The sequence below is a fragment of the Schistocerca nitens genome, chromosome 1 (assembly GCF_023898315.1).
Source record: "Schistocerca nitens isolate TAMUIC-IGC-003100 chromosome 1, iqSchNite1.1, whole genome shotgun sequence".
Taxonomy (NCBI): domain Eukaryota; kingdom Metazoa; phylum Arthropoda; class Insecta; order Orthoptera; family Acrididae; genus Schistocerca; species Schistocerca nitens.
Genome location: NC_064614.1, coordinates 590,699,884 through 590,713,774, shown reverse-complemented (window position 1 = coordinate 590,713,774; position 13,891 = coordinate 590,699,884). Strand labels below are relative to the sequence as shown.

General features: G+C 40.7%; 1 protein-coding gene across 2 annotated transcripts in view; it reads left to right on the top strand.

The window, feature by feature from the left end:
• LOC126255817 (3'-5' ssDNA/RNA exonuclease TatD) overlaps nucleotides 1-13,547 on the top strand; it is a 40,589-nt gene extending 27,042 nt beyond the window's left edge. For both annotated transcript variants that reach the window (XM_049955431.1, XM_049955430.1), the window contains exons 5-6: nucleotides 12,092-12,254; nucleotides 13,097-13,547. In XM_049955431.1, coding sequence (XP_049811388.1) covers nucleotides 12,092-12,254; nucleotides 13,097-13,259 — 326 coding nt within the window. In that variant the 3' untranslated portion in view covers nucleotides 13,260-13,547. The remainder of the gene's footprint in view (nucleotides 1-12,091; nucleotides 12,255-13,096) is intronic.
• Nucleotides 13,548-13,891: the final 344 nt, after the last annotated feature.

The following is a 13,891-nucleotide window of genomic DNA, read 5'->3' as shown; positions in this document are numbered from 1 at the left end:
TGATCTCTTGATGCCTCAGAATGTGTCCTACCAACTGATCCCTTCTTTTAGTCAGGTTGTACCACAAGTTTCTGTTCTCCCCAATTCTATTTAGTACCTCCTCATTAGTTACATAATCTACACATCTAACCTTCAGTGTTCTTCTATACCACTACATTTCAATAGCTTCTCTTCTCGTCTTGTCTAAAATGTTCATTATCCATGTTTCACTTCCATATGAGGCTACACCCCATACAAATACTTTCAGAAACGACTTCCTGACGCTTAACTCTACACTCGATGTTAACACATTTCTCCTCTTCAGAAATGCTTTTCTTGTCATTGCCAGTCTACATTTTATATCCTCCCTACTTTTACCATAATAAGTTGTTTTGCTTCCCAAATAGCAAAACTCATCTACTACTTTAAGTGTCTCATTTCCTAATGTAATTCCCTAAGCATCATGTGATAATTCGACTACATTACATTGTCCTCATTTTGCTTTTGTTGATATTCATCTTATATCCTCTTTTCAAGACACTGTCCATTCCGTTCAACAGCTCTTCCAAGTTCCTTGCTGTCTGACAGAATTACAATCATCATCATCATCTTGGACAGTTTCCAGCCACTGGCTGGGTCTGTCGGGAACACAAGCCTCTCCATCGTGTTCTGTCTTTCCACCATTCCCCCTCTTCCACCTTCGTCCAGTTCTCTCCTCTTCTCGTCACACATTCCTTCACTCCCTTCACCCATCTATCTCTTGGTCTTCCTCTGGGCCTCTTCCCCTCCAGTTGCAGATCAAACATCCTCTTTGGAATTCTTCCCTCATCCATTCTCTTCATGTGTCCATACCACTGCAGTCTTGATTTTTCTATCCTGTCCTGTACTGGTTCCTCCTTTAGTCTTTCCCTCACATACACATTTCGCAATCTGTCTCGTCTTGTTAATTACAATGTCATCAGCAAAACTCAAAATTTTTAGTAATTTGCAGCCGTGACCTATTAAACTGATAGTGTGGTAATTTTCACACCTGTCAGCACCTGCTTTCTTTGGAATTGGAATTGGAATTACTATATTCTTCTTGAAATCTACGAGTATTTTATCTGTCTTATACATCTTGCTCACCAGATGGGAGTTTTGTCATGGCTGGCTCTCCCAAGGCTATCAGTAGCTCCAACGGAATGTTGTATACTCCCAGGGCCTTGATTCGACTTAAGTTTTGTAGTGTACATATTTTAAAACTGGCATACCTTGTAGATTGTCCTAGGAAAATTATATGTTTAGCTTTCACTTGTAGGAAAATACATAGGGTGTTCAAAAAGTTTTGCACAGTTATCTCTAATTTTTTATTTTTGGCAGTAGGAGAATGAAATTTTTTATGAACAAATTTGGAACATTTTGCTGTACATTGAGTCTTCTCAGTGTAGCCTCCATCAGCTGTGACACATCTGGCCCAACATTCTTTCATGATGTGAATGCACTTTAATAAAATCCTGGGGATTGTCTTTTACACCATCACTCAACACAGGAAATAAGGTCTTTCCCACTATCAAATGTTTTACCGCACAGTTGAGCTTTCAGACGACCAAAGAGGTAAAAATCAGACGGAGCCAAGTCCAGACTGTTGGGAGGATGAGGAACTTTTTTTCCGACCTGTAGCTGTGGCCTGTGGGTCCTGATGGCATGCCACAGCTTGTCCAGTGACAAACAGTAACGGTCCCAGTTAATTGTGGAGTCAGGTTCCAAAAAGTCAATGAAAATGAAAATGACAGCACACTGATCCCAGAAGGAGGAGGCCATCACCTTTCGGCCTGCTGTTCGTGAAAGTCTTGGTTTCTTCTTCTGAGGGGAACCCGGATAACACCACTCCATGGATTGGGTTTTGCTCTCAGGTTCAAACAAAAACAACCATGTTTCATTCTGGGTAATGACACTGTTGAAACACTGTTTCCACTCTTCAGTAAAGTTCTTAATGAGACCCTCGAACACATTCTTCCTCATCATTTTCATTTCTCTTGTCAATAATACAGGCACCTAGATTTTTCTGTACCCTAGTGACTGTACTACTGATACTACACTACCCAATGACAAACAAGTCATTTCAGCAAGCTGTCGTGTCATCACACATATGTCATTTTGGATAATTTGATCAATCGTGGATTGTCCAGTAAAGAGAAATCACCTTCTTTAAACCTCAGCAACCACCGCTGGATAAACAGGGAGCTCCCCTGCGGATCCGGGGGTTAGAATAGGCCCGAGGTATTCCTGTCTCATAAGAGGCGACTAAAAGGAGTCTCACATGTTTCGGCCTTTATGTGATGGTCCCCTGTAGGGTTTGACCTCCAATTTTCAAAATTTTCCCGAAGAGTGAGCCAATTGTGGAAGGGTGCCTTACATGGTGCATCGCATCCGTCATGCATTGAGATCTTCGGCCCACTTTCTTGTTGTCGCATTGCAATCCTGCCCATTCTCCATCTCTTGGGCGAGGACACCATTCTGGGTGCATTTTCCACCATTCCTATGCACTGTCCTATCTGTGCCGACGATGACCATGGACTTCTTTGCTACCAGCATGGTAGCCAGTCCGTTTTGGTGGGGCCGCCATGTACCCTGCTGGTTCTAGCTCCCTGACAACACAGGGATTGCTCTGCAGATGCGCTCAACTCCCCACGTATGTCGAGTAGATGCCCATCACCCTGCGGCATCGGGATGCCCAGCAATGGCCATCCTGCCATGTGTTCTTTGCCGTGGCTGGGTGGCACCCGTAGGGAGGGCCCCTGGTAGGAGTGGATGGCATCAGGGTGGACGACACGCCATAAAGTATAGTTCATCATCTCTTGCTGGTGGTCCACCGCCAGCAGTTTCTAAGCGGGCAAAGGCTAACTTCAGTGCCAAGAAATATGACCCCAAGTCATTCCCTTCCCTGGCCATACCATGGGAGGAATGCCAGGCTAAGGATGGCAGTGAAGCCTATTCGCCCAGTACCTTGTATGTACGAGAGTTGATGGGGAATCTTTCATGTACATGAAGCCTTAGTTTTTTGTGGAGCATCTGGAGAACAAGTTTGGGGAGGTGCAGGGCTTGTCCAAGATGATGATGATGATTGTAATTCTGTCAGACAGCAAGGAACTTGGAAGAGCTGTTGAACGGAATGGACAGTGTCTTGAAAAGAGGATATAAGATGAATATCAACAAAAGCAAAATGAGGACAATGTAATGTAGTCGAATTATCACATGATGCTTAGGGAATTACATTAGGAAATGAGACACTTAAAGTAGTAGATGAGTTTTGCTATTTGGGAAGCATGCGTACCGTCGAGGATCGATGCCGTGAACACCAGAGGCACACTTGACTGATGTATCCGAGCAAGTCGGCGGTCGCTGAACATTGTTTGTCGGAAACTCACGCTATGGAGTATGAACGCACGAGGATTCTGGTACAGACGTCGAGATACTGGGACTGTGTTGTTAGAGAGGCCATCAAAATTCGCACCAATGACGACCTCATAAACCGTGACTGTGGCTATAATCTTACCAAGGCTTGGGAACCAGCGATTGGATTAATCAAGAGTAAATCGAGCAAATGTATAGTTGTGTCGACCACGGTGGACAAAGAAGGTCCCTGTGGAATATAATACCCTGGACCATATTTAAGCTCTTATGAGGTGTGATGGTAACAGAAACATCCCCCAACTTGCCACAAGTGAGTAATGCCCGTGACCGGGCAGAGGATGCTGTTTTTATCAAAACTGACCCAGAGCGCATTCCGTGTCAATGTGGCAAGTCTTATATTGGTCAGACGATGCAAAACAACTTATTATGGTAAAAGTAGGGAGGATACTCCATGTGCCCCGCCTCCCATCTGTGTCAACTGGAGAGAGCATCATTCACCTTGCTCGCCAGACTGCAGGATTTTACAGAAAGAGAGGAAACGCATGGACTATAAGACCCTGGACTGACCGACCTATACTGAGGCTAAGAGGAAATTTGAGTGCCTACATCCTGTGGCTATGACCTCTTCATATGCAACTGTTTTTGTTGCAAGAACAGTTATCTACATTTACATTTATACTCTGCAAGCCACCCAATGGTGTGTGGCGGAGGGCACTTAACATGCCACTGTCTTTACCTCCCTTTCCTGTTCCAGTCGCATATGGTTCGCTGGAAGAACGACTGCCGGAAAGCCTCCGTACGCACTCGAATCTCTCTAATTTTACATTCGTGATCTCCTCGAGAGGTATAAGTAGGGGGAAGCAATATTTTCGATACCTCATCCAGAAATGCACCTTCTCGAAACCGGGACAGCAAGCTACACCGCGATGCAGAGCGCCTCTCTTGCAGAGTCTGCCACTTGAGTTTGCTAAACATCTCCGTAATGCTATCATGCTTACCAAATAAGAGTGGCGTGTTTCGTCACAAGCTGCACACCAGTCTATAGTGGCCATATGTCTTCCTGCTGTGCTTCCAACCACTCCTTTCGAGATTGTGGATGCCCATCGCATCATCCATGTTTCACTTCCATATGAGGCTACACCCCATACAAATACTTTCAGAAACGACTTCCTGACGCTTAACTCTACACTTGATGTTAACACATTTCTCCTCTTCAGAAATGCTTTTCTTGTCATTGCCAGTCCAGCACTTAAAGCACAGCATCGGGGGAGGATATATGGTTTGACAACACAGCAGTAGGCCTTCACTTTGACCTTCTCAGGTAATGTGTCACCCATGAAGGCCAAGATGAAGGCACTGGTGGCAACCTGGTTATCCCTCCGACCCCGATGGACGTGCCGGACGAAATGAACACCTTGCCACTATTTTAGACAAGACGAGAAGAGAAGCTATTGAAATGTAGTGGTATAGAAGAACACTGAAGGTTAGATGTGTAGATTATGTAACTAATGAGGAGGTACTAAATAGAATTGGGGAGAACAGAAACTCCGCGGGCGGAGGGTATTTAAATCGGCCGCCGCCGCGACCGAACCCAGTTCCCCTTAGCAGCCATAATGTACGGATCTCCGTGCCGGCACGTTCACAGGAGCTCAGTCCGTCAGTTCACCTGATGATGGCAACATGTATGATCGCCGAAATATTGTGCCCGTTGGACACTGTAGACTGGCAGTACACCTGTGGATATTTTGATTATGAAGAATGTGGTTTCCAGCCGAAATCACCTACTTCTCCTGAGGACGTGCATATGTGTCATTTGTTAGTTGATTTCCTTGGCATTCATTCGAATGATATTGGCATTTTGTTTGAAATTGTGGATTGTGGATACATTAGAAGAAATAGGAAGTAACTGTGATGACTCTCTGAACTGTGGTTCAGACAGCGTCAGTTGTGCCAGTAACAGTTCTGAAGAAGAATACCTTCCAAAACAAAACAAAAAAGAAAAACACATATTGCAACAGCTTTCAGCAACAAAGAAAAGGCCGGAAATATTGGTTAGACAAAGGACGAAAAAAAGCTCTTGAAGTTACGCAGTGTGCAAAGGCATTTTAGTTTCTTAAAATTGGAGTGTGAACTGTACAAATGGAAGAATGAATTACATGAAGAAAGAAATATGCGCCAAACGGAAACCTGAAACCATCTGAATGAAAAACTGTTCGAAAGATTTAGAACTGCTCATGATAGGCTATGCACTGTTACTGATGGAGATCTGTGAGACTGGGCCCTCTGAATTGCATCTGACATGAACATTGCTAATTTCCAGGCTTCATCGACCTGGTTAGACAAGTTCAAGAAATCATACAGAATAGGTATTTGCAAAATTATCAAGTTTATGTTATGTAAATGTGTTGAGCATCTGCCAGTGATAGACAGTGCATTAGAGAAATTCATAGCCGACATAAAGATGAAACTTGCTGTTGTCCCCACAACTGCTGTTTATAACACTAATCAGCCAGGTTTTGTGAAAGAACAGAGTGCACACCGCACTTAATCATTTCAGAGTGACAAAAAGACTGAGTTGGTTGCCCAATCAGTGAATGCAACGACACATTCATATACGATAATGCCAGTGATAAGTACGAGTGGTTTATTCTTTCTGCAGCTATATATCTGTCTTCAAGAACTGTAAGGCAAATTAGGATCAAAAATTAAAAAACGGACTGTTTAGTCACAAAAATCTTGTAATTGACATATCAAAATTTGGAAAAATGGGAAAAAAATAATTTTCAACATTTCATTCAAAACGTATTCCTACATGCTGCAGAAACTAATTCATTGCCTTTACTGGATTCATGGTCTGGACATAACACCACCTCTGTTTTTGTGAAGGGTGACAAAAAATCTGCAGATGTAATGTGGATTCCATCTGGAAGCACTAGTGTGATTCAGCCTCTTGATAAAGTATTTTTTTCGCCAGTGGAAAGCATTTTTCAGGAAATTATCGGACAACATAATTTCCAATACCTCTCTCTCATTTCAAGCTTATCAGTGGAACATTATTCTGAAGCTTCAGTCATTTGTGCATTACCAGTTTTCTTCACCACGCTTTGCGAATTTGATCAAGTATGCTGGTATGCAGCACAGTATGCAGAACAACGGCCGGGACCATTTCTGACTCCATCCCAGTTCTGTGTAAACAAAACTAGTGGTTACTTTGAAGTGCCTGACTGCATCAACTTTTCCTTTGTAAGGTGTACCTGGTGCAAGAAAAATGTTTGTTTTTGTCATTCAATAGACACTTCATTTTTGTGACAATTACAGGGAATAAACAAAGAACTGTTTCACTGGTAGTCAAATGTACAACATTCAAAAAGAATGGCCTATAGGAATTGTTATAAAATGTAGTACTGCAAGACCCATCTCATTTCAACAGTGGAACAAAACAACATTCAATATGTGGGCACGAATGCTGTCATTCAGAACATGTACATAGGGAAACTGACTATGGCTAACTGAAAATCACTTAGGAATATTCTCAGAAAAAGGTTACAGAGTGAATTGTTGCCTTACTCTATCCATTATTTGCATTCCACTCATGACATAGTTACTTTGTTTTTATGTAATAGTTATTAAAATAAAATGTATGATTCCACTGAAGATAGGCATATAACATGCCGAGACGTACATATTTGATTTTCACTTGTGGCATCATGACTTTGTTTCATGCTTTTGGACTGAAAGATCTGAGGTGGTGATGTTGGTCGTCACTTTTTGATGCTAATGAAATGTAACAAAAGTGAAATGTGACAGTGTAAATTCAGGAATGTTTATTGCAACTGCATAAAATACATTTAAGGAGATATCTTGCCAAAACTGTAAATATTTCTTTAAAAAGTCTTTGTAGCGATGGTTAGGTTGGGAGATATCTGAACTTTTGCAAGAGCAAAGGAAAAGAATTGTGAAAAGGAATAACTCAGGATTAGTATTTGTTACAAATATTTATTTCTAATTTTTTTTCTTTTTTTTCTTTCTTTCTTTCTTTTTCTTTTTTCTTTTTTTTTAAATAAAAGACCATAACTGAGATTCTATTCATGCAATCAGTTTGAAAATTGTATTGTAGCTTCCTAAGAGCTTTGTTAGATCACTGAACTAAAACCATTAATTTACATTTAACTGTTCATTATTTACAAATTTCAAACAATGGATAATCTAGGATGGAAGGTAACAATATTATGAAAAGGAATGTTCCTACTCACCATTTAGTGGAGACTGTTCCAAATATAGCTTTTGGCCCATAAGGCCTTCATGAAAAATATACGACACACACACACACACACACACACACACACACGACTGCAGTCTAAGGCAACTGTAACCACACTGCGAGCAGCAGCACCAGTGCATGATGGGGAGTGGCGACTGGGTAGGGTAAGGAGGAGGCTGGGAGGATCATCCCACCACCACCACCACCGCCACCTACTCTAATCTGATCACAAACATCACATATCCCATCAAAAGCAGGGCTACCTATGAAACTAGTCACATGATCTACAAGCTAAGCTGCAACCACTGTGTTGCATTCTATGTGGGCATGACAACCAACAAGCTGTCTGTCCGCGTGAGTGGCCACCGACAAGCTGTGGCCAGGAAACAAGTGGACCACCTGGTTGCTGAACCCTGCTGCCAAACACGTCATTTCAATGATTGCTTCACGGCCTGCTTTTCTGAATTGTGCAGGTGGGGAAATTTCCCTGTAATACAGTATATCCTACATACCCTTAACCCTCCTGGCCTCAACCTTCGTTAGTCATTGCCCTCACCCATCCAGCCAACCTGTTCCCATTCCAGCACTTTCCATCCCTCATTCCCACATCACATCCAGTTCTTTTACTTCTCTCTTTTTCCGCTACCCCCTCTTTCCACCTATTCTCTGTCTTTTGTCTAATCTCCCGACTGCACACAGCTGCCCTACCCTCTCCACCTCGCCCCTGTGTGCTCCCTAGCAGCACTTCAGTGTCCACCACCCCTACCCTACTATCCCTCCTCCTTACCCCCACCCAGTTTTCACTCCCATCATGCACTGGTGCTGCTGCTCACAGTGTGGCTACAGTTGCCTTAGACTGCAGAGTTGTGTGTGTGTGTGAGAGAGGGGGAGAGAGAGAGAGAGAGAGAGAGAGAGAGAGAGAGACGAAGGCCTTAGGGCTGAAAGCTTTATTTGGAACAGTCTTTTTTTTTGTGTATCTGTGAGTCAGCATCTCTGCTATTGGTGAGTAGCAACTTTCCTTTCCGTAATACTGTCGCAATCAAAGTTTTCTCTCTAATGAAAATCCTATAAAAGATAATTCAATAAAGGATTTTGTATTTCTTTAGCTCCAGTAAGATGACAACATGTTTCAAACAGCTCCTGAAAATTTCATAGCATTATCTCCTATACTTTCTAAGGAAAGGCTTCTAGTAATACAAAAAAGTGTAAAACTGAGACAATGCAGTCGAAAGATTTAGTTCATATATTTCAGTGTGTAATAGGCTTTACTGATTTTAAAAGTCACCATATTGGATTCTCCTCATTCTCCAGGTCTCTCTTCTCTCCCCTTCTAAAATGTGTAGCCTGTATTTATAAATCAGACATTGCTCTCTCGGCATCATTTATGTGCTCTGATCGATGGTGTAAAATGCTTTTGCAGTGCACACACCTAGATTTTCACCAACACTCTTCAGAACTTCAATTCTGCCATTATTCTCCCTCAGTGAAATATAAAATTGCATCATAGACTCCTATTTATAGTATGTTATGTCAATAGAATATCCTTTTTTACATTTCATTCAAATTCAGGTATTTGGGGCTTCATTTGCATTCTCTTGTTTTCCCATAAATAGACTTCCTCAGCATGGTAGGGTGCAAATGCAGGCCACACAGTTCCCGGTGGTGCGTAGATATTCACAAGCGTTATTTCTCCAATTGTGACAATGACTTCATGGATATATGGATATTAATCATGGTAATGGTAGAGACAGCGGGAAGCCTTTTCTGTATCATTCTGGGTATGATTCTGGTGCATAACGTCAAACTGTTCAGCACGTCAGTCATTACTTGGCGCTCAGTGTGATCATTTCTTGGTGACCCAAAGGAGTTCCTGATGACAGCAAGTTAAACATATTCCACCGTTGCATATTTCTGTGACCTTCTGTCCCACGTAATAAATTTAATTAACTTGTGAATGTTTCTTAGTGTTAAATATGTGTGTGTGTGTGTGGGGGGGGGGGGGGGATGCGCTTGTGTGCATCTATATATATTGTCAGAGGAAAAAAAAAGTTTTCTTGTGTGCTGTGATACTTTCCAGGTATTAAATTAAAAAATAACACTCTCAGGAAATCAGGGTTTGCAATAAACCTGACTATGGGCCTAATTACATTCATAACAGCTTTTGGTAGCAAGTGTTTGTGATGTAACATTGTGGGTTTGTCTGGTGAACGATAGTAAGTTGGGATGAGTCACAATTCACATGACAGCAGAATCCCTTCATTACTTTCCAGCAGTCTGTATTAGTAGCTCATGCCCATGCCTGGTGGACACTGAGTGTTGCTCAAACCTCCATGCCTCGACGGGTAAGCATTGTTGTAGAGATGTCAGCAGCTATGCACAGCTCTGCATGATGGTGGATGGTTCTTGCAACCCTGTCCTGGTGGCTGAGCTGTGTCAGGAGCTGATGTGACAGATTAGTACGGCCGGCCGAGCACAGTATGTGCTGGTGTCTGCCCCCGACCGTGTTGAGTGGTGGCAGCATAGATGTCTGGGGTGTGAGCCCTTGTGTGGCATGTGGTGCTGGCAGTTGCCCAGTGGCTCATAAGCCAGGAGGGCCTCAGTTCGACCCTTGACCTATTAACGCTGCAGTTGGACCCCCAGGTAGGCGGTCCTCTCAAAATGATGGAAGCCAATACTATAGTGGATACTTAACACGTTAACTCACTTATTCAGCTTACCTGGCCAGTTGGCTAATATTTATACATACAAAAGTGGGTTTGTTGTAATGTGGCTGCTGCAGATGTCATGCACACCACATACCAAGGAGTCCCTGGTTTAAGTGACACGTTGATCACAGACCGACAATTAGGTGGCGTCTAGGTGAGTGCCAGGGCACAGTACCATTCCAGAATATTACAGCAAGTGGCTGTAATTTCTTGCGTTATAGTTACACCAATTGTCTTTCAGACACAGATTATGTGTTTGTGTTAGGTGGATATTTTGTGAAAAGAAATTGCCCACACAGATTGCCCATTGCTCGTGAATTGTCCTATTTTTCCTAATAGCTTTCCCATAAGAGAATAAATTTCTTTAAGAGTAAGCATGTTTTTCCTCCAAGTGATTATCTATCCTCAAGCAGTACTCCTTCTCCTTTAGGAGTAAAAGAAACCTACCATCAAGCTTCTTTTGGATGTGGCCAAAACATTCTTTATTTTCTGTTGGGGTCTTGTATGGCTTTTTTTAATCTATTTCCGCTTTGAAAGGAGAAGGATTTCAATCACAAAGATATTTAGTGAACTTAGTGCCATACTGGTCCCATCTGTAGAAAATCCACACAACTACTGAGGCCTCCATGCCCCTCTTGAGCCATTATAAATTCTGGAACATGCTACTGCACACTTTTTTTACCGCAGTTTTTCATTATGTTTATTGTTGGACTTTTTTCTAATTGCACATTGGTGGCAGTATGTAGACATAATTTCTATATCTAAAGCTTTACCTGAATCAGTGCCAGTTAAAGCTGCACCGTCATATTGAGATGTGTGGCCCTTTAAAGAGATCAACAAAATTTTTGCAGTACATTCACTGCCGTCGATGTCTAAGCCAGCATCTATTTCTTTTTGGTTTATTTCAACCAGTTCTTCTAGTGCTTTCTTCACTGAAACTTTGGCAGTACCAGTTGCAGCATCTGAAATTTCGTTATTTTTTGTCAAACCTCACACATGGTGGAAGCATGTTCAGGAAACTACACAATAAATTACTTCCTTCCGTACCCCATCCAAGGCATCTCGGAGGAATGTTAACCAAAAATTACTTTTGTAGGAATCACTGTTAGATTCATAGACAAGAAAAATGAAAATTCATAGCCACATGTACTACAAAGTAATTTAAAATAACTAGCTATTCCCACTCTTCTTTGTTCCAGGCGACGTGCATTCCATACCACATGCATGCTGCGGTCAAGATAAAATGTATAAATAAATATCTGTAGAATAGAAAGAAACATTCCACATGGGAAAAATATATTAAAAACAAAGATTCTGTGACTTACCAAATGGGAAAGCGCCGGTAGATAGACACAATAAAAAAAACACACACACAAAATTTCAAGCTTTCGCAACCCACGGTTGCTTCATCAGGAAAGAGGGAAGGAGAGGGAAAGACAAAAGGATGTGGGTTTTAAGGGAGAGGCATACTTATTAGCACCAGACATTAAGAAAGGATAATAAAGGTATAAACAAATAGTTAGCAAGGGACAGGAACGAAATTGGATCAAAAAAAAAAAAAAAAAATCGTCTTGGAGCTGTATTGCGTTCTAGACTGGTGACTTGAGATGAAAGAAAAAGTGTCAATTATAATCTTTTCAGCAGTGTTATTTTTTAGTCATCATACTTCAGCCAGGACAAATATGGACAGGAAAATCACAAAATTTTTTTAAAATAAATTATGCTTCAAATTGATAAATTTCTTTTATTTCAGGTTATTTATGCAAAGACAAATCTGACAATGGAGTTAGAAAGCTTTTAGAATCTGGTGTCATCCCACTGGAACAGTTGATGGTGGAAACTGACTCTCCATTCATGTATCCCAACACTCGTGCATCTAAGTTGCCCCCACATGTTAAAGAGGCTCTAACAGAAAGGTATGATTTTCACTTGATTAACTTCCAGTTTTTTTTTTTTTTCTGCAAAATCTTGTGCCCAACAAAAACACAGTCATGACCAAATGAGATGATTCTGTTGAAAGATTACCATGGTGTTTCACAAAAACAAATGATCATTTGGAGGTGGCACAGCAATTCAATGAAGCTTCATTTCTGACTGGAAAATTTGTGTCCGAAATTCTAAATGCTCCTTACAATGCCATGACGAAATCTGTTCATAGTAACTTAAGTAATTGCTTTTTCAATAAACATTGAGTTAATGTATTGACAGAACATTAAAATGGTGGGTGTGAGGAGAGTTACTCATCTTTTTGAAGCCTCACTTGTGAAAGTATAAGTTAAACATATTTTTTCCTTTTGATTCCAGAAGACTTAATTATTCATCTTGTGCTCTTTGAAAAAAATGGAGCAATGATAAAACTGTGGCTTGGTTAGGAGAGTTTAGTCTTACTTCTATTTTTTATTTTATAAGGTTTTATTTTAGATTTTATGAATAAACGATACCCCTAAGAATACTATGTATGTTAGCACAGTGTGCTAAAATTAATAAGTGACTTATTTCAAATTATGAGGAATGGAAATTGTGTAAGCTATTATTCTTGTTGTTATAATATTAAAAGATGTATCTAGAATGGAAATATATAAAATGGAGGAAATTGTTAGGTGCTTAATGGATAAATGTGTTGAATTTATAAAGACTGATAGCACTGATATTTAGTCTGGAAACAGAACAAACTTTGGGAAGACTCATTGGTTAAGTAGATATTTTAAAATTAGGATTTAATTTATTTGAATTTTATAGTTTTCATTTTCTGTTATAGGTCTCTCACATTTTTGCAGCGGTACTGTACCTTTCAGAGAAATGAACCATGTTCACTTCCTGCAATTGTCGAAATGGTTGGGGCGTTTATGAGAAAAGGACCTGAAGAAGTTGCTCTAGCAACTGCGTTTAATGCTCTGAAAGTATTTGGCCTTTCACATTAAAGCTGTTCTTCCTTGCAGAGTGTAATCTCTGTTATACTTTTGACTGTGCCAGTTGTTAAAAGGTTACTGATAATATTTTGTACCACCATGACAATATGTTGTTGACTGACAAGTCATTAAGTATGTTGTAAATACTGTTTACCATATTGTGTCCTACCTGCAATACTCATATAGATAAGAGAATTTATATATGTTGACGTTGTTGTTGTTTGATATGATATGTACATATTTATATATGTATTTATACTTTCTCTACATATCTTATTAAAAGAAAATTATTTTGTTACATGTACCTATGCAGCTTACTAAGTCCTTTAGTTTCATGCTCAGGGAGTCATATTCATATTCTTGAGGAAAAAGAACTTGTTTCACAAAGCGCCTAGCATCCAGCGCATGTTGGTCTATCGATTGTTCACATGATTTTGAAACTCATCCCTATAGGTTTTTGGACAAATTCTAAGTTGATTTCTGAATGGATCATAAGTTGATTTTTGAATGTGTGTATAATGTATGTGATGTCTGCCAGGGGAATCCCCGTCACATCTAGAAATAAACTTTTCTGCGCACGAAACGGGACGGGACTACACAAGCTGAGCGGAATAAAGCCAAATGGTTGAATGCCAATTGCTGTT